The sequence below is a fragment of the Leptodactylus fuscus genome, chromosome 5, assembly GCF_031893055.1.
Source record: "Leptodactylus fuscus isolate aLepFus1 chromosome 5, aLepFus1.hap2, whole genome shotgun sequence".
Lineage (NCBI taxonomy): Eukaryota > Metazoa > Chordata > Amphibia > Anura > Leptodactylidae > Leptodactylus > Leptodactylus fuscus.
In genome coordinates, this window is record NC_134269.1 from 221,138,200 (window position 1) to 221,157,720 (window position 19,521).

Consider the following 19,521-nt stretch of genomic DNA (forward strand, 5'->3'; position numbering starts at 1 on the left):
ATAGATAGATAGGAGATAGATAGATAGATAGATAGATAGATAGATAGATAGATAGGAGATAGATAGATAGATAGATAGATAGATAGATAGATAGGAGATAGATAGATAGGAGATAGATAGATAGATAGATAGATAGATAGATAGATAGGAGATAGATAGATAGATAGATAGATAGATAGATAGGAGATAGATAGATAGGAGATAGATAGATAGATAGATAGATAGATAGATAGATAGATAGATAGGAGATAGATAGATAGATAGATAGATAGATAGATAGGAGATAGATAGATAGGAGATAGATAGATAGATAGATAGATAGATAGATAGCAGATAGATAGATAGATAGGAGATAGATAGATAGATAGATAGATAGATAGATAGATAGATAGATAGGAGATAGATAGATAGATAGATAGATAGATAGATAGATAGGAGATAGATAGATGTAACTGCTGTCAGTCTGAATTCTTACTTCATCCCCTAAATTCATTAAGTTACTGTATCTGATCTCAAACTCTAAACAATCTGAGGATGTCGGAGCTGTCGGAGGCCACATGGGGGTGATTTAAGGGTGACAGCTGTCACGGGAAAGGATTATTTGTGACCCCCGGGAGAGGCAGCTGCCAGTGCAGGCATTTAACTGCTTTCCGAGAGGAGATTTCAATTGATCTATTCTGTTACTGTATGACGTGTGAGATCACCTTCAAGTAGTGCGGATATGGACTTATTATGGGGGATATGGTCTTATTACGGGGGATATGGTCTTATTACGGGGGATATGGTCTTTTTACAGGGGATATGGTCTTATTACGGGGGATATGGTCTTATTACGGGGGATATGGTCTTATTATGGGGGATATGGTCTTAATATCTGGGGATATGGTCTTATTATGGGGGATATGGTCTTATTATGGGGGATATGGTCTTAATATCGGGGGATATGGTCTTATTATGGGGGATATGGTCCTATTACGGGGGATATGCTCCTATTACGGGGGATATGGTCCTATTACGGGGGATATGGTCCTATTACGGGGGATATGGTCTTATTATGGGGGATATGGTCTTATTATGGGGGATATGGTCTTAATATCGGGGGATATGGTCTTATTATGGGGGATATGGTCCTATTATGGGGGATATGGTCTTATTACGGGGGATATGGTCTTATTACGGGGGATATGGTCTTATTACGGGGGATATGGTCTTATTATGGGGGATATGGCCTTATTACGGGGGATATGGTCTTATTACGGGGATACGGTCTTATTACGGGGGATATGGTCTTATTTTGGGGGATATGGCCTTATTACGGGGGATATGGTCTTATTACGGGGATACGGTCTTATTACGGGGGATATGGTCTTATTACGGGGATACGGTCTTATTACGGGGGATATGGTCCTATTACGGGGGATATGGTCTTATTATGGGGGATATGGTCCTATTATGGGGGATATGGTCCTATTATGGGGGATATGGTCTTATTACGGGGGATATGGTCTTATTACGGGGGATATGGTCTTATTTTGGGGGATATGGTCTTATTACGGGGATATGGTCTTATTACGGGGGATATGGTCTTATTTTGGGGGATATGGTCTTATTACGGGGGATATGGTCCTATTACGGGGGATATGGTCTTATTACGGGGATATGGTCTTATTACGGGGATACGGTCTTATTACGGAGATATGGTCTTATTTTGGGGGATATGGTCTTATTACGGGGATATGGTCTTATTACGGGGGATATGGCCTTATTATGGGGGATATGGTCTTATTACGGGGGATATGGTCCTATTACGGGGGATATGGTCTTATTACGGGGATATGGTCTTATTACGGGGATACGGTCTTATTACGGAGATATGGTCTTATTTTGGGGGATATGGTCTTATTACGGGGATATGGTCTTATTACGGGGGATATGGCCTTATTATGGGGGATATGGCCTTATTATGGGGGATATGGCCTTATTACGGGGGATATGGCCTTATTACGGGGGATATGGTCTTATTACGGGGGATATGGTCTTATTACGGGGGATATGGTCTTATTACGGGGGATATGGTCTTATTACAGGGGATATGGTCTTATTACGGGGGATATGGTCTTATTACGGGGATATGGTCTTATTACGGGGATATGGTCTTATTACGGGGATATGGTCTTATTACGGGGATATGGTCTTATTACGCGGGATATGTTCTTATTATAGGGGACATTGTCCACAGTCCATTGAACTATAGTATTTTTATAATGTCGTGTATTTGGCAGTCACCTACGATTTTCTACCTTCTTGGGGTTCACTTCTCGCCGCCGACATGTTTTTGGTCATTCTCCTCCGTTATGTAAATTTTTCGCTGTTGATGATTTGGGGTCTTCCTTCCATCTTAGGTTATGGCATTTCGGAGGGCATTCGATAAAGTGGCGTGTTTGCGGTGACTTTGCCTGGCGGTCGCCTTTAGCCAATGAGCCCTTAAAGGGACGTTCTCTCTGCGTCTGAGGGATTTCATCACATTAAAAGCTGTCACAGCTCCTCGATGGGAAAATGCGTTTTATTCCCCGGCATGGGCTGCCCGCGCCGCCGAGAGTGGAGCTGCTTTGTTCTGTGCCAGGTTTGTTTGACTATGGCAGAAAGTTGGCTCGTCTTTCCAGGTTGCATTGTTCCAGATGAAGGAATCAGTCTTAGGAGAATTTGGCACATGGAGGGGAGCGCGGGGGGCGGCGGGGGGGCCGGGAGCCAGTGTGTCATTTTAACAATACTTGGCTCTGTCGGACAAACCGTTCACCAGTGGGCATTGCCATCGGCACTGATGCGAGGAAGCATATGTGAGGAGCAGAAACTTGGGTGAAATGGGCAGATCTACCATGTAAATACAGCGCACAGCACAGCGGAGTTAACCCCTATCATGCCAGAGAGCTGCCGGATCCAAGACTCAGACATTTTTAAAGGGCCACTCACTCAAATTCTGAAGATAATAATAGAAAAGAAGTGTTATAAGAAGAACGGATAAAATCTGATACATAAAGTAGTGATCATGGGGACTGGGGGTGCGACACTTTATGTCACTCATCACCTTAGTGAACATCAGTCGGCCTCTCCTCTCCTGACATGGCTAATAACAGATAGTAATAGATTGTATTCTCCTGTCCTACAGTCGGCCTCTCCTCTCCTGACATGGCTGATAACAGATAGTAATAGATTGTATTCCCCTGTCCTACAGTCGGCCTCTCCTCTCCTGACATGGCTGATAACAGATAGTAATAGATTGTATTCCCCTGTCCTACAGTCGGCCTCTCCTGACATGGCTGATAACAGATAGTAATAGATTGTATTCCCCTATCCTACAGTCGGCCTCTCCTCTCCTGACATGGCTGATAACAGATAGTAATAGATTGTATTCCCCTGTCCTACAGTCGGCCTCTCCTCTCCTGTCATGGCTGATAACAGATAGTAATAGATTGTATTCCCCTGTCCTACAGTCGGCCTCTCCTCTCCTGACATGGCTGTTAACAGATAGTAATAGATTGTATTCCCCTGTCCTACAGTCGGCCTCTCCTCTCCTGACATGGCTGATAACAGATAGTAATAGATTGTATTCCCCTGTCCTACAGTCGGCCTCTCCCCTCCTGACATGGCTGATAACAGATAGTAATAGATTGTATTCCCCTGTCCTACAGTCGGCCTCTCCTCTCCTGACATGGCAGATAACAGATAGTAATAGATTGTATTCTCCTGTCCTACAGTCGGCCTCTCCCCTCCTGACATGGCTGATAACAGATAGTAATAGATTGTATTCTCCTGTCCTACAGTCGGCCTCTCCTCTCCTGACATGGCTGATAACAGATAGTAATAGATTGTATTCCCCTGTCCTACAGTCGGCCTCTCCTCTCCTGACATGGCAGATAACAGATAGTAATAGATTGTATTCCCCTGTCCTACAGTCGGCCTCTCCTCTCCTGACATGGCAGATAACAGATAGTAATAGATTGTATTCCCCTGTCCTACAGTCGGCCTCTCCTCTCCTGACATGGCTGATAACAGATAGTAATAGATTGTATTCCCCTGTCCTACAGTCGGCCTCTCCTGACATGGCTGATAACAGATAGTAATAGATTGTATTCTCCTGTCCTACAGTCGGCCTCTCCTCTCCTGACATGGCTGATAACAGATAGTAATAGATTGTATTCCCCTGTCCTACAGTCGGCCTCTCCTCTCCTGACATGGCTGATAACAGATAGTAATAGATTGTATTCCCCTGTCCTACAGTCGGCCTCTCCCCTCCTGACATGGCTGATAACAGATAGTAATAGATTGTATTCCCCTGTCCTACAGTCGGCCTCTCCTGACATGGCTGATAACAGATAGTAATAGATTGTATTCCCCTGTCCTACAGTCGGCCTCTCCTCTCCTGACATGGCTGATAACAGATAGTAATAGATTGTATTCCCCTGTCCTACAGTCGGCCTCTCCTCTCCTGACATGGCTGATAACAGATAGTAATAGATTGTATTCCCCTGTCCTACAGTCGGCCTCTCCTCTCCTGACATGGCTGATAACAGATAGTAATAGATTGTATTCCCCTGTCCTACAGTCGGCCTCTCCTCTCCTGACATGGCTGATAACAGATAGTAATAGATTGTATTCCCCTGTCCTACAGTCAGCCTCCCCTGACATGGCTGATAACAGATAGTAATAGATTGTATTCCCCTGTCCTACAGTCGGCCTCTCCTCTCCTGACATGGCTGATAACAGATAGTAATAGATTGTATTCCCCTGTCCTACAGTCGGCCTCTCCTGACATGGCTGATAACAGATAGTAATAGATTGTATTCTCCTGTCCTACAGTCGGCCTCTCCTCTCCTGACATGGCTGATAACAGATAGTAATAGATTGTATTCCCCTGTCCTACAGTCGGCCTCTCCTGACATGGCTGATAACAGATAGTAATAGATTGTATTCTCCTGTCCTACAGTCGGCCTCTCCTCTCCTGACATGGCTGATAACAGATAGTAATAGATTGTATTCCCCTGTCCTACAGTCGGCCTCTCCTCTCCTGACATGGCTGATAACAGATAGTAATAGATTGTATTCCCCTGTCCTACAGTCGGCCTCTCCTCTCCTGACATGGCTGATAACAGATAGTAATAGATTGTATTCTCCTGTCCTACAGTCGGCCTCTCCTCTCCTGACATGGCTGATAACAGATAGTAATAGATTGTATTCCCTTGTCCTACAGTCGGCCTTTCCCCTCCTGACATGGCTGATAACAGATAGTAATAGATTGTATTCCCCTGTCCTACAGTCGGCCTCTCCTGACATGGCTGATAACAGATAGTAATAGATTGTATTGCTCTGTCCTACAGTCGGCCTCTCCTCTCCTGACATGGCTGATAACAGATAGTAATAGATTGTATTCCCCTGTCCTACAGTCGGCCTCTCCTGACATGGCTGATAACAGATAGTAATAGATTGTATTGCTCTGTCCTACAGTCGGCCTCTCCTCTCCTGACATGGCTGATAACAGATAGTAATAGATTGTATTCTCCTGTCCTACAGTCGGCCTCTCCTCTCCTGACATGGCAGATAACAGATAGTAATAGATTGTATTCCCCTGTCCTACAGTTGGCCTCTCCTCTCCTGACATGGCAGATAACAGATAGTAATAGATTGTATTCCCCTGTCCTACAGTCGGCCTCTCCTCTCCTGACATGGCAGATAACAGATAGTAATAGATTGTATTCCCCTGTCCTACAGTTGGCCTCTCCTCTCCTGACATGGCTGATAACAGATAGTAATAGATTGTATTCCCCTGTCCTACAGTCGGCCTCTCCCCTCCTGACATGGCTGATAACAGATAGTAATAGATTGTATTCTCCTGTCCTACAGTCGGCCTCTCCTGACATGGCTGATAACAGATAGTAATAGATTGTATTCCCCTGTCCTACAGTCGGCCTCTCCCCTCCTGACATGGCTGATAACAGATAGTAATAGATTGTATTCTCCTGTCCTACAGTCGGCCTCTCCTCTCCTGACATGGCTGATAACAGATAGTAATAGATTGTATTCCCCTGTCCTACAGTCGGCCTCTCCTGACATGGCTGATAACAGATAGTAATAGATTGTATTCCCCTGTCCTACAGTCGGCCTCTCCTCTCCTGACATGGCTGATAACAGATAGTAATAGATTGTATTCTCCTGTCCTACAGTCGGCCTCTCCTGACATGGCTGATAACAGATAGTAATAGATTGTATTCCCCGGTCCTACAGTCGGCCTCTCCTCTCCTGACATGGCTGATAACAGATAGTAATAGATTGTATTCCCCTGTCCTACAGTCGGTCTCTCCTGACATGGCTGATAACAGATAGTAATAGATTGTATTCTCCTGTCCTACAGTCGGCCTCTCCTCTCCTGACATGGCTGATAACAGATAGTAATAGATTGTATTCCCCTGTCCTACAGTCGGTCTCTCCTGACATGGCTGATAACAGATAGTAATAGATTGTATTCTCCTGTCCTACAGTCGGCCTCTCCTCTCCTGACATGGCTGATAACAGATAGTAATAGATTGTATTCCCCTGTCCTACAGTCGGCCTCTCCTCTCCTGACATGGCTGATAACAGATAGTAATAGATTGTATTCCCCTGTCCTACAGTCGGCCTCTCCTCTCCTGACATGGCTGATAACAGATAGTAATAGATTGTATTCCCCTGTCCTACAGTCGGCCTCTCCTGACATGGCTGATAACAGATAGTAATAGATTGTATTCCCCTGTCCTACAGTCGGCCTCTCCTCTCCTGACATGGCTGATAACAGATAGTAATAGATTGTATTCTCCTGTCCTACAGTCGGCCTCTCCTGACATGGCTGATAACAGATAGTAATAGATTGTATTCCCCGGTCCTACAGTCGGCCTCTCCTCTCCTGACATGGCTGATAACAGATAGTAATAGATTGTATTCCCCTGTCCTACAGTCGGCCTCTCCTGACATGGCTGATAACAGATAGTAATAGATTGTATTCCCCTGTCCTACAGTCGGCCTCTCCCCTCCTGACATGGCTGATAACAGATAGTAATAGATTGTATTCTCCTGTCCTACAGTCGGCCTCTCCTCTCCTGACATGGCTGATAACAGATAGTAATAGATTGTATTCCCCTGTCCTACAGTCGGCCTCTCCCCTCCTGACATATCTGATAACAGATAGTAATAGATTGTATTCTCCTGTCCTACAGTCGGCCTCTCCTGACATGGCTGATAACAGATAGTAATAGATTGTATTCTCCTGTCCTACAGTCGGCCTCTCCTCTCCTGACATGGCTGATAACAGATAGTAATAGATTGTATTCCCCTGTCCTACAGTCGGCCTCTCCCCTCCTGACATGGCTGATAACAGATAGTAATAGATTGTATTCTCCTGTCCTACAGTCGGCCTCTCCTCTCCTGACATGGCTGATGACAGATAGTAATAGATTGTATTCCCCGGTCCTACAGTCGGCCTCTCCTCTCCTGACATGGCTGATAACAGATAGTAATAGATTGTATTCTCCTGTCCTACAGTCGGCCTCTCCCCTCCTGACATGGCTGATAACAGATAGTAATAGATTGTATTCCCCTGTCCTACAGTCGGCCTCTCCTGACATGGCTGATAACAGATAGTAATAGATTGTATTCTCCTGTCCTACAGTCGGCCTCTCCTCTCCTGACATGGCTGATAACAGATAGTAATAGATTGTATTCCCCTGTCCTACAGTCGGCCTCTCCCCTCCTGACATGGCTGATGACAGATAGTAATAGATTGTATTCCCCTGTCCTACAGTCGGCCTCTCCTCTCCTGACATGGCTGATAACAGATAGTAATAGATTGTATTCCCCTGTCCTACAGTCGGTCTCTCCTGACATGGCTGATAACAGATAGTAATAGATTGTATTCTCCTGTCCTACAGTCGGCCTCTCCTCTCCTGACATGGCTGATAACAGATAGTAATAGATTGTATTCCCCTGTCCTACAGTCGGTCTCTCCTGACATGGCTGATAACAGATAGTAATAGATTGTATTCTCCTGTCCTACAGTCGGCCTCTCCTCTCCTGACATGGCTGATAACAGATAGTAATAGATTGTATTCCCCTGTCCTACAGTCGGCCTCTCCTCTCCTGACATGGCTGATAACAGATAGTAATAGATTGTATTCCCCTGTCCTACAGTCGGCCTCTCCTCTCCTGACATGGCTGATAACAGATAGTAATAGATTGTATTCCCCTGTCCTACAGTCGGCCTCTCCTCTCCTGACATGGCTGATAACATATAGTAATAGATTGTATTCCCCTGTCCTACAGTCGGCCTCTCCTCTCCTGACATGGCTGATAACAGATAGTAATAGATTGTATTCCCCTGTCCTACAGTCGGTCTCTCCTGACATGGCTGATAACAGATAGTAATAGATTGTATTCCCCTGTCCTACAGTCGGCCTCTCCTCTCCTGACATGGCTGATAACAGATAGTAATAGATTGTATTCCCCTGTCCTACAGTCGGCCTCTCCTCTCCTGACATGGCTGATAACAGATAGTAATAGATTGTATTCCCCTGTCCTACAGTCGGCCTCTCCTCTCCTGACATGGCTGATAACAGATAGTAATAGATTGTATTCTCCTGTCCTACAGTCGGTCTCTCCTGACATGGCTGATAACAGATAGTAATAGATTGTATTCCCCTGTCCTACAGTCGGCCTCTCCTCTCCTGACATGGCTGATAACAGATAGTAATAGATTGTATTCCCCTGTCCTACAGTCGGCCTCTCCTCTCCTGACATGGCTGATAACAGATAGTAATAGATTGTATTCCCCTGTCCTACAGTCGGCCTCTCCTCTCCTGACATGGCTGATAACAGATAGTAATAGATTGTATTCCCCTGTCCTACAGTCGGCCTCTCCCCTCCTGACATGGCTGATAACAGATAGTAATAGATTGTATTCCCCTGTCCTACAGTCGGCCTCTCCTCTCCTGACATGGCTGATAACAGATAGTAATAGATTGTATTCCCCTGTCCTACAGTCGGCCTCTCCTCTCCTGACATGGCTGATAACAGATAGTAATAGATTGTATTCCCCTGTCCTACAGTCGGTCTCTCCTTTCCTGACATGGCTGATAACAGATAGTAATAGATTGTATTCCCCTGTCCTACAGTCGGCCTCTCCTCTCCTGACATGGCTGATACCAGATAGTAATAGATTGTATTCCCCTGTCCTACAGTCGGCCTCTCCTCTCCTGACATGGCTGATAACAGATAGTAATAGATTGTATTCTCCTGTCCTACAGTCGGCCTCTCCTCTCCTGACATGGCTGATAACAGATAGTAATAGATTGTATTCCCCTGTCCTACAGTCGGCCTCTCCTCTCCTGACATGGCTGATAACAGATAGTAATAGATTGTATTCCCCTGTCCTACAGTCGGCCTCTCCTCTCCTGACATGGCTGATAACAGATAGTAATAGATTGTATTCCCCTGTCCTACAGTCGGCCTCTCCTCTCCTGACATGGCTGATAACAGATAGTAATAGATTGTATTCCCCTGTCCTACAGTCGGCCTCTCCTTTCCTGACATGGCTGATAACAGATAGTAATAGATTGTATTCCCCTGTCCTACAGTCGGTCTCTCCTTTCCTGACATGGCTGATAACAGATAGTAATAGATTGTATTCTCCTGTCCTACAGTCGGTCTCTCCTGACATGGCTGATAACAGATAGTAATAGATTGTATTCCCCTGTCCTACAGTCGGCCTCTCCTCTCCTGACATGGCTGATAACAGATAGTAATAGATTGTATTCCCCTGTCCTACAGTCGGCCTCTCCTCTCCTGACATGGCTGATACCAGATAGTAATAGATTGTATTCCCCTGTCCTACAGTCGGCCTCTCCTCTCCTGACATGGCTGATAACAGATAGTAATAGATTGTATTCTCCTGTCCTACAGTCGGCCTCTCCTCTCCTGACATGGCTGATAACAGATAGTAGTAGATTGTATTCCCCTGTCCTACAGTCGGCCTCTCCTCTCCTGACATGGCTGATAACAGATAGTAATAGATTGTATTCTCCTGTCCTACAGTCGGCCTCTCCTCTCCTGACATGGCTGATAACAGATAGTAATAGATTGTATTCCCCTGTCCTACAGTCGGCCTCTCCTCTCCTGACATGGCTGATAACAGATAGTAATAGATTGTATTCCCCTGTCCTACAGTCGGCCTCTCCTCTCCTGACATGGCTGATAACAGATAGTAATAGATTGTATTCCCCTGTCCTACAGTCGGCCTCTCCTTTCCTGACATGGCTGATAACAGATAGTAATAGATTGTATTCCCCTGTCCTACAGTCGGCCTCTCCTCTCCTGACATGGCTGATAACAGATAGTAATAGATTGTATTCCCCTGTCCTACAGTCGGCCTCTCCCCTCCTGACATGGCTGATAACAGATAGTAATAGATTGTATTCCCCTGTCCTACAGTCGGCCTCTCCTCTCCTGACATGTCTTACTGTTGATGATAGTGAGGACGATTAGCAGGAGATGTGAGTGCGGGCTCTGACTACACAGGGATTGTTTGCTGTCTGTTACTATGGCTGCACATGGGGCTGCTCTCACGATTGGACCTAATGCAGACTGCGGGATTTCAGACTTTGTCACTTTGCTGTGCAGATTGAAGACAAGCTATTGCTCCCTGTTATCAGCCATTTCAGAGTGACGTAAGAACAGTGACTGAAGTGCAGTACAATGGCTGCCCCTTAATCCCTTGTCTCTGCGCCTGTCTCACATCTCCGCGGTCGTTTCTTCCTCGCCGTGTCGCTCTCGCTGCCGCTATCCGATAGTCTGAGGCTTAACTGCTCACTGCAGTGTTATTGCCAAGATTATTATACCAAGAAGTTAGAGCGCGGCTTCCAGCGAGAGACATAAGCGAGACGTAAGTGCTTCCAAATTGAGGCTCTTATTGTTCAGCCATGGAGAGCGATCTCCGATAAATGTGGCGCTGCGCCATTCTGCGCAATGTCCCCCAATCGGCTGCTCATGCCTGACTCATTCTTATTGTATGTAATGGAGGCACCGGGGCCCGGTCAGGGGCCACTCAGGACTTTGTGAACCCCCCATGTGCATATGTTATAAGTATGGGGCCCCCGACTCCTACCCCCCCCAGTACATGTGTTATAAGTATGGGGCCCCCGACTCCTACCCCCCCAGTACATGTGTTATAAGTATGGGGCCCCCGACTCCTCCCCCCCCAGTACATGTGTTATAAGTATGGGGCCCCCGACTCCTACCCCCCCCAATACATGTGTTATAAGTATTGGGCCCCCGACTCCTCCCCCCCCCAGTACATGTGTTATAAGTATGGGGCCCCCGACTCCTACCCCCCCCCCCAGTACATGTGTTATAAGTATGGGGCCCCCGACTCCTACCCCCCCCAGTACATGTGTTATAAGTATGGGGCCCCCGACTCCTACCCCCCCCAGTACATGTGTTATAAGTATGGGGCCCCCGACTCCCCCCCCCCCCCAATACATGTGTCATAAGTATGGGGCCCCCGACTCCCCCCCCCCCCCCCAATACATGTGTCATAAGTACGCGGCCCCCAATTCCTACCCCCCCCATTCCATTTCCCACCCCAGCATCCGTCTCATATACTTTTCATTTCTTTCCTGTCCTTACAGCTCTGCGCTGTCACTTTACAATCCGTCCAGGCTGACTCTTCTCACAGCTGAGGGTTTGTTACAGCCGCATCCTCTGTGGATTCAGACTCATCATTTTAACCTGCTCTGACACATTGTAACGTACGACCAGTACAGAAGAGCTATTTCCACCCCCCAGGACAACTGGCAGGGCATGCTGGGACTTATAGTATATTATTGTATAGCCATAGATTATGGAATACTGCCCTAGACTGATACATTGTAACAAACACAACAGGAGAAAGGTTTGTGCAGCGGGTCGTTACCTCACAGAGGATGGTCCAGACCAGTTTTACAAAACTACAAGTCCCAGCATGCCCTGGCAGTTCTGGTCTATCAGGTCTAGACTGATACATTGTAACAAACTCTCAGTACAGGAGCTTTAGGTTGCTGATGGGTTCAGTTTGTCTGCACTGATACATTGTAACGAACCCTCAGCTGGGGCCCCCTCTAATAAGCTGCTGTGATCCGGTGTGCCGCTGCCGGTTTCTTCTCCGGCGAGTATTTTGTCTAACCGCGGGGGGAACGCTTTGTCACCGGCTCGTCTGACAATAGACTGGAGAGTAAAAGGCTTTTCTTGTGATGCTGCGGGCGGTTGTCACCTGACAATGGACTTGTGTTCCCGCATTCCTGCGACGCTTCCAGCTCTGAGGCCTCTAATAAGTGAACGCAGCGTCGCAGACCTTACATTTAGCTTCACCCTTCACCCCCCGCCTGAAGATGCGAGGAGAGAAGAATCGGCGCTACCTCTTTATTGTGGATCTGAAGTTCAGCCAGAGACTGGATACAATGTATCTCCGGGGAAGAGAATGTATCCAATTGTAAAATTCAGCACGCCCCCCCAGGCAGGAGGCGACAATGGAGCGGTCGCTGACTAATCCGGGCTACTTACCGCCCAGGTCACTGCCACTAAGTGCTGTTAACTGTTCTAGGCCCGAAACTGTCTGCGGAGCGGGCGGCGATACCTGGGACAGTGACAGAATACCAAACATCAGGGCTTAGATACAGCAGACGGTATCACACCGGATAGGATTAGATACACAGCTCAGTATACAGTATCACACAGGATAGGATTAGATACACAGCTCAGTATACAGTATCACACAGGATAGGATTAGATACACAGCTCAGTATACAGTATCACACAGGATAGGATTAGATACACGGCTCAGTATACAGTATCACACAGGATAGGATTAGATACACAGCTCAGTATACAGTATCACACAGGATAGGATTAGATACACAGCTCAGTATACAGTATCACACAGGATAGGATTAGATACAGCTCAGTATACAGTATCACACAGGATAGGATTAGATACACAGCTCAGTATACAGTATCACACAGGATAGGATTAGATACACAGCTCAGTATACAGTATCACACAGGATAGGATTAGATACACAGCTCAGTATACAGTATCACACAGGATAGGATTAGATACACGGCTCAGTATACAGTATCACACAGGATAGGATTAGATACACAGCTCAGTATACAGTATCACACAGGATAGGATTAGATACACGGCTCAGTATACAGTATCACACAGGATAGGATTAGATACACAGCGCAGTACACAGTATCACACAGGATAGGATTAGATACACAGCTCAGTATACAGTATCACACAGGATAGGATTAGATACAGCTCAGTATACAGTATCACACAGGATAGGATTAGATACACAGCGCAGTATACAGTATCACACAGGATAGGATTAGATACACAGCTCAGTATACAGTATCACACAGGATAGGATTAGATACACAGCTCAGTATACAGTATCACACAGGATAGGATTAGATACACAGCGCAGTACACAGTATCACACAGGATAGGATTAGATACACAGCTCAGTATACAGTATCACACAGGATAGGATTAGATACACAGCTCAGTATACAGTATCACACAGGATAGGATTAGATACACAGCGCAGTACACAGTATCACACAGGATAGGATTAGATACACAGCTCAGTATACAGTATCACACAGGATAGGATTAGATACACAGCTCAGTATACAGTATCACACAGGATAGGATTAGATACACAGCTCAGTATACAGTATCACACAGGATAGGATTAGATACACAGCTCGGTATACAGTATCACACAGGATAGGATTAGATACACAGCTCAGTATACAGTATCACACAGGATAGGATTAGATACACAGCTCAGTATACAGTATCACACAGGATAGGATTAGATACACAGCTCAGTATACAGTATCACACAGGATAGGATTAGATACACAGCTCGGTATACAGTATCACACAGGATAGGATTAGATACACGGCTCAGTATACAGTATCACACAGGATAGGATTAGATACACAGCTCAGTATACAGTATCACACAGGATAGGATTAGATACACAGCTCAGTATACAGTATCACAGGGGATAGGATTAGATACACCGCTCAGTATACAGTATCACACAGGATAGGATTAGATACACGGCTCAGTATACAGTATCACACAGGATAGGATTAGATACACAGCACAGTATACAGTATCACACAGGATAGGATTAGATACACAGCTCAGTATACAGTATCACACAGGATAGGATTAGATACATCTCAGTATACAGTATCACACAGGATAGGATTAGATACACGGCTCAGTATACAGTATCACACAGGATAGGATTAGATACACGGCTCAGTATACAGTATCACAGGGGATAGGATTAGATACACAGCTCAGTATACAGTATCACACAGGATAGGATTAGATACACAGCTCAGTATACAGTATCACACAGGAGAGGATTAGATACACAGCTCAGTATACAGTATCACACAGGATAGGATTAGATACACGGCTCAGTATACAGTATCACACAGGATAGGATTAGATACAGCTCAGTATACAGTATCACACGGGATAGGATTAGATACACAGCTCAGTATACAGTATCACACAGGATAGGATTAGATACACGGCTCAGTATACAGTATCACACAGGATAGGATTAGATACACGGCTCAGTATACAGTATCACACAGGATAGGATTAGATACAGCTCAGTATACAGTATCACACGGGATAGGATTAGATACACAGCTCAGTATACAGTATCACACAGGATAGGATTAGATACACAGCTCAGTATACAGTATCACACAGAATAGGATTAGATACACAGCTCAGTATACAGTATCACACAGGATAGGATTAGATACACGGCTCAGTATACAGTATCACACAGGATAGGATTAGATACACGGCTCAGTATACAGTATCACACAGGATAGGATTAGATACAGCTCAGTATACAGTATCACACAGGATAGGATTAGATACACGGCTCAGTATACAGTATCACCAGGATAGGATTAGATACAGCAGCTCAGTATACAGTATCACACGAGCGGCTTAGATACACAGCTCAGTATACAGTATCACACAGGATAGGATTAGATACACAGCTCAGTATACAGTATCACACAGGATAGGATTAGATACACAGCTCAGTATACAGTATCACACAGGATAGGATTAGATACACAGCTCAGTATACAGTATCACACAGGATAGGATTAGATACACAGCTCAGTATACAGTATCACACAGGATAGGATTAGATACACAGCTCAGTATACAGTATCACACAGGATAGGATTAGATACACAGCTCAGTATACAGTATCACATGAGTGGCTTAGATACAGCTCAGTATACAGTATCACACAGGATAGGATTAGATACACAGCTCAGTATACAGTATCACATGAGTGGCTTAGATACAGCAGCTCCACGAACTCCTTTGCCTGGATGGAGAGAGAACTATTTTGGTGATATTGATGGGCGACAGTCTTAAGGGTTCAGATTTAGTTAACCCTTTCTATATCATATGGCGTCTGCGCAGGGGGCGGAGCCTGATATTGATGATAATCTTGCGTTCTTCACCTCGGAGTGGCTGCCATGTTCTTCAGTAGGCTGGTGTGTGTAATGGTGGTGGTTAGGCCAAGACGTTTCGGGCCACTTATCTTCCTCACTCTATTTTCTTTCTGAATGGCGAAGTGGTAATGACGGATTTGAGAGCGGCGGTGATTGTCAGGTGTCTCAGCGCCAGCACCAGGGTACAATTACACCCATCACTTCTACTCCACATTTGAATAACGTTTGGACGCAGCGCGATGGAAAAAATAAAGACAACGAGGGTCAAAACTATGAGAGCGGAATGTCAATATGGCAGGACAGCGTAACATCCGCCAGCGACAATACGGTTATTATATCTAGTGTGGCAAATAAGAAGTGACAGAACCCCCCCTTAAAGGGGAACACCCTGCGGAGGGGGCGCGGAGTCAGGGGACCGAGGTGAGGAGACAATTCTATGGCCGTCCAGTAAGACCAGATCCAGACATCAGCGATTAATAAACCTCACTGGGAGCCTTCCTGATACATTGTAGCAAGATCATTGCAATCTGGTGATACATGGTAGCGATCTATTTATGATACATTGTAACAATATCTTTGCGATCAGTTAATACTTTGTAGCGATCTATTTATGCTACTTTGGTACATTGTAACAATATCTTCATGACCTGTTGATTTATTGTAGTGATCTGTTTATGAACAGTTGATACATTGTAACAATCTATTTATAATCATGTAACAATCTATTTATAATCAGTTGATACATTATAGCGATCTATTTTTGATCAGTTGATACATTGTATTGATGTTTTTGATCAGTTGATACATTGTATTGATATGTTTATGGTCAGTTGATACATTGTAGCGATCAGTTTACGGTCCCCGTTACATTGTCTTTCTTTCTGTCCTTGCAGACACCCCCAGCATCGAGAAGCTTCTGTCCAAGGACTGGAAGGACAAGCTCCTGGCTATGGGCTCAGGGAACCTGGGCGACATTAAAGGTAAGGGCCGGCTGATAACAGGGAGCAGCAGCTCTCGGGTCCCTCGTTACATTGTATCATCTGTATAATGTTCTGTCACTTCCTCTTGCTTGTAGCAGTTAGTTGGTGACTTAGACGATTGGGAGATGATGAGTGATTGTTCCTCGACCTTACACTGATGATTCTTCTGAAAGTGGGAATTTGTGTATCTTCAATGTGTCTCATGTACCTCAGGGGCGGGGCTGAGGGGTTACATGAAAACATCTGCGGTGGGTAAAGAGTTGTCAGGAAATTAAAGGCCAAGTATTAGAGTCAGAGACTTTCATGCTGTGACTACGACTACACAGGGGGAGGAGCTTACAGATTTGGGGGTCACAATTATTCAGAGTCCCCCTTTGTTGATTTATCTTGACCTCTGCATGAACTGTGGATATATTGTATATAAATTGTATGAGATTCTCCATAGGGGCCGGTCCGGTCTGTCTCATTTGCACAGGGGCGGACTGGATCATACCATCCGCTCCATGTTGGTTTATCACAGTCACCTGGTGTTGCCCCACAAGTCATAAAATTATTGAATAGAATTCCAGAACTACAGTGAAGACTGACACAATGAGAAGAGAAGGAGCTGAGTGCGTATACCTATGCCCTCCTGCTGCTCCTATATATCCTCCAGACGGCAGGGTCAGTGACCCTCCTAGGTGTCTGGGGGGGGAGGGGGCTATGATTAGGGGTCTGGGGTAGTCAGACAGTGGAGCAGTGTGCTGAGGTTTGGCAGAAAGCTGTGAAAACAAGCGCTGGTTTATTGTTCCTGTGACAGCGGCCATTATTGTCCATTGTTGGTGTGAGGTTTGCAATCAGGGGGGAGGTAATTAGTGCTGCCCCCTGGGGGAAGGGGGGGGTCCTGCCCTCTGGGGGGAGATTAATTTGACTTATAGGATCCTTGTGAGTTCGGGGTATTTCCAGCAGAAGAATGACAGGTTTGTGCCACCGCGGCCGGACAAAGGGGGATTCAGATGTGGCGCAGCTGTATTTGGTGAGACAACAGGGGCCATGTTTACGTTCAGCCGTCTGACCCTCGCCGCCATGTAACAAAGGCTTCTATTCTCTGCAGCGCCGACCGCCGCCGCGTCCGCCCAGGTACCCGCACAAGCCTGCACCTTCATTCCACTCCGGGAGACTCGCAACTCTTAGGTATTTTTACTTCTCTCTGGAAAACTAACAATTTCTGGAAAAACTGAGCAAGACAACGCGCCGGAGCCTCAGTCCTCCCAGAGAGCGCCGCGGCCCGGAAAAACGGCGACCAGACAACGTGCCGTAGCCTCAGGCCTCCCAGAGAGCGCCGCGGCCTGGAGAAACGGCGACCAGACAACGTGCCGTAGCCTCAGTCCTCCCAGAGAGTGCCGCGGACCAAAGAAACGGCGACCAGACAACGTGCCGGAGCCTCAGTCCTCCCAGAGAGCGCCGCGGACCAATGAAACGGCGACCAGACAACGTGCCGGAGCCTCAGTCCTCCCAGAGAGCGCTGCGGACCAATGAAACGGCGACCAGACAACGTGCAGGAGCCTCAGTCCTCCCAGAGAGCGCCGCGGCCCAGAGAAACGGCGACCAGACAACGTGCCGGAGCCTCAGTCCTCCCAGAGAGCGCCGCGGACCAATGAAACGGCGACCAGACAACGTGCAGGAGCCTCAGTCCTCCCAGAGAGCGCCGCGGCCCAGAGAAACGGCGACCAGACAACGTGCCGGAGCCTCAGGCCTCCCAGAGAGCGCCGCGGACCAGAAAACGGCAACCAGACAACTTGCCGGAGCCTCAGTCCTCCCAGAGAGCGCCGCGGCCCGGAGAAACGGCGACCAGACAACGTGCCGGAGCCTCAGGCCTCCCAGAGAGCGCCACGGACCAAAGAAACGGCGACCAGACAACGTGCAGGAGCCTCAGTCCTCCCAGAGAGCGCCGCGGCCCAGAGAAACGGCGACCAGACAACGTGCCGGAGCCTCAGTCCTCCCAGAGAGCGCCGCGGCCCGGAGAAACGGCGACCAGACAACGTGCCGTAGCCTCAGTCCTCCCAGAGAGCGCCGCGGCCCAGAGAAACGGCGACCAGACAACGTGCCGGAGCCTCAGTCCTCCCAGAGAGCGCCACGGCCCAGAGAAACGGCGACCAGACAATGTGCCGTAGCCTCAGGCCTCCCAGAGAGCGCCACGGACCAAAGAAACGGCGACCAGACAACGTGCCGGCGCCTCAGTCCTCCCAGAGAGCGCCGCGGCCCGGAGAAACGGCGACCAGACAACGTGCCGTAGACTCAGGCCTCCCAGAGAGCGCCGCGGCCTGGAGAAACGGCGACCAGACAACGTGCCGTAGCCTCAGTCCTCCCAGAGAGCGCCGCGGACCAATGAAACGGCGACCAGCCAACGTGCAGGAGCCTCAGTCCTCCCAGAGAGTGCCGCGGACCAAAGAAACGGCGACCAGACAACGTGCAGGAGCCTCAGTCCTCCCAGAGAGCGCCGCGGCCCAGAGAAACGGCGACCAGACAACGTGCCGGAGCCTCAGGCCTCCCAGAGAGCGCCGCGGACCAGAAAACGGCAACCAGACAACGTGCCGTAGCCTCAGTCCTCCCAGAGAGCGCCGCGGCCCGGAGAAACGGCGACCAGACAACGTGCCGTAGCCTCAGTCCTCCCAGAGAGCGCCGCGGACCAATGAAACGGCGACCAGACAACGTGCCGGAGCCTCAGTCCTCCCAGAGAGCGCCGCGGACCAATGAAACGGCGACCAGACAACGTGCAGGAGCCTCAGTCCTCCCAGAGAGCGCCGCGGCCCAGAGAAACGGCGACCAGACAACGTGCCGGAGCCTCAGTCCTCCCAGAGAGCGCCGCGGCCCGGAGAAACGGCGACCGGACAACGTGCCGTAGCCTCAGTCCTCCCA

At 47.5% G+C, this 19,521-nt stretch overlaps 1 protein-coding gene across 1 annotated transcript in view; it reads left to right on the forward strand.

Annotated features, from left to right (window-relative positions):
* SOX5 (SRY-box transcription factor 5) overlaps positions 1-19,521 on the forward strand; it is a 280,976-nt gene that overhangs the window by 154,697 nt on the left and 106,758 nt on the right. The window contains exon 5 of the mRNA XM_075275477.1: positions 16,537-16,623. Within this exon, the coding sequence (XP_075131578.1) occupies positions 16,537-16,623 (87 nt within the window). The remainder of the gene's footprint in view (positions 1-16,536; positions 16,624-19,521) is intronic.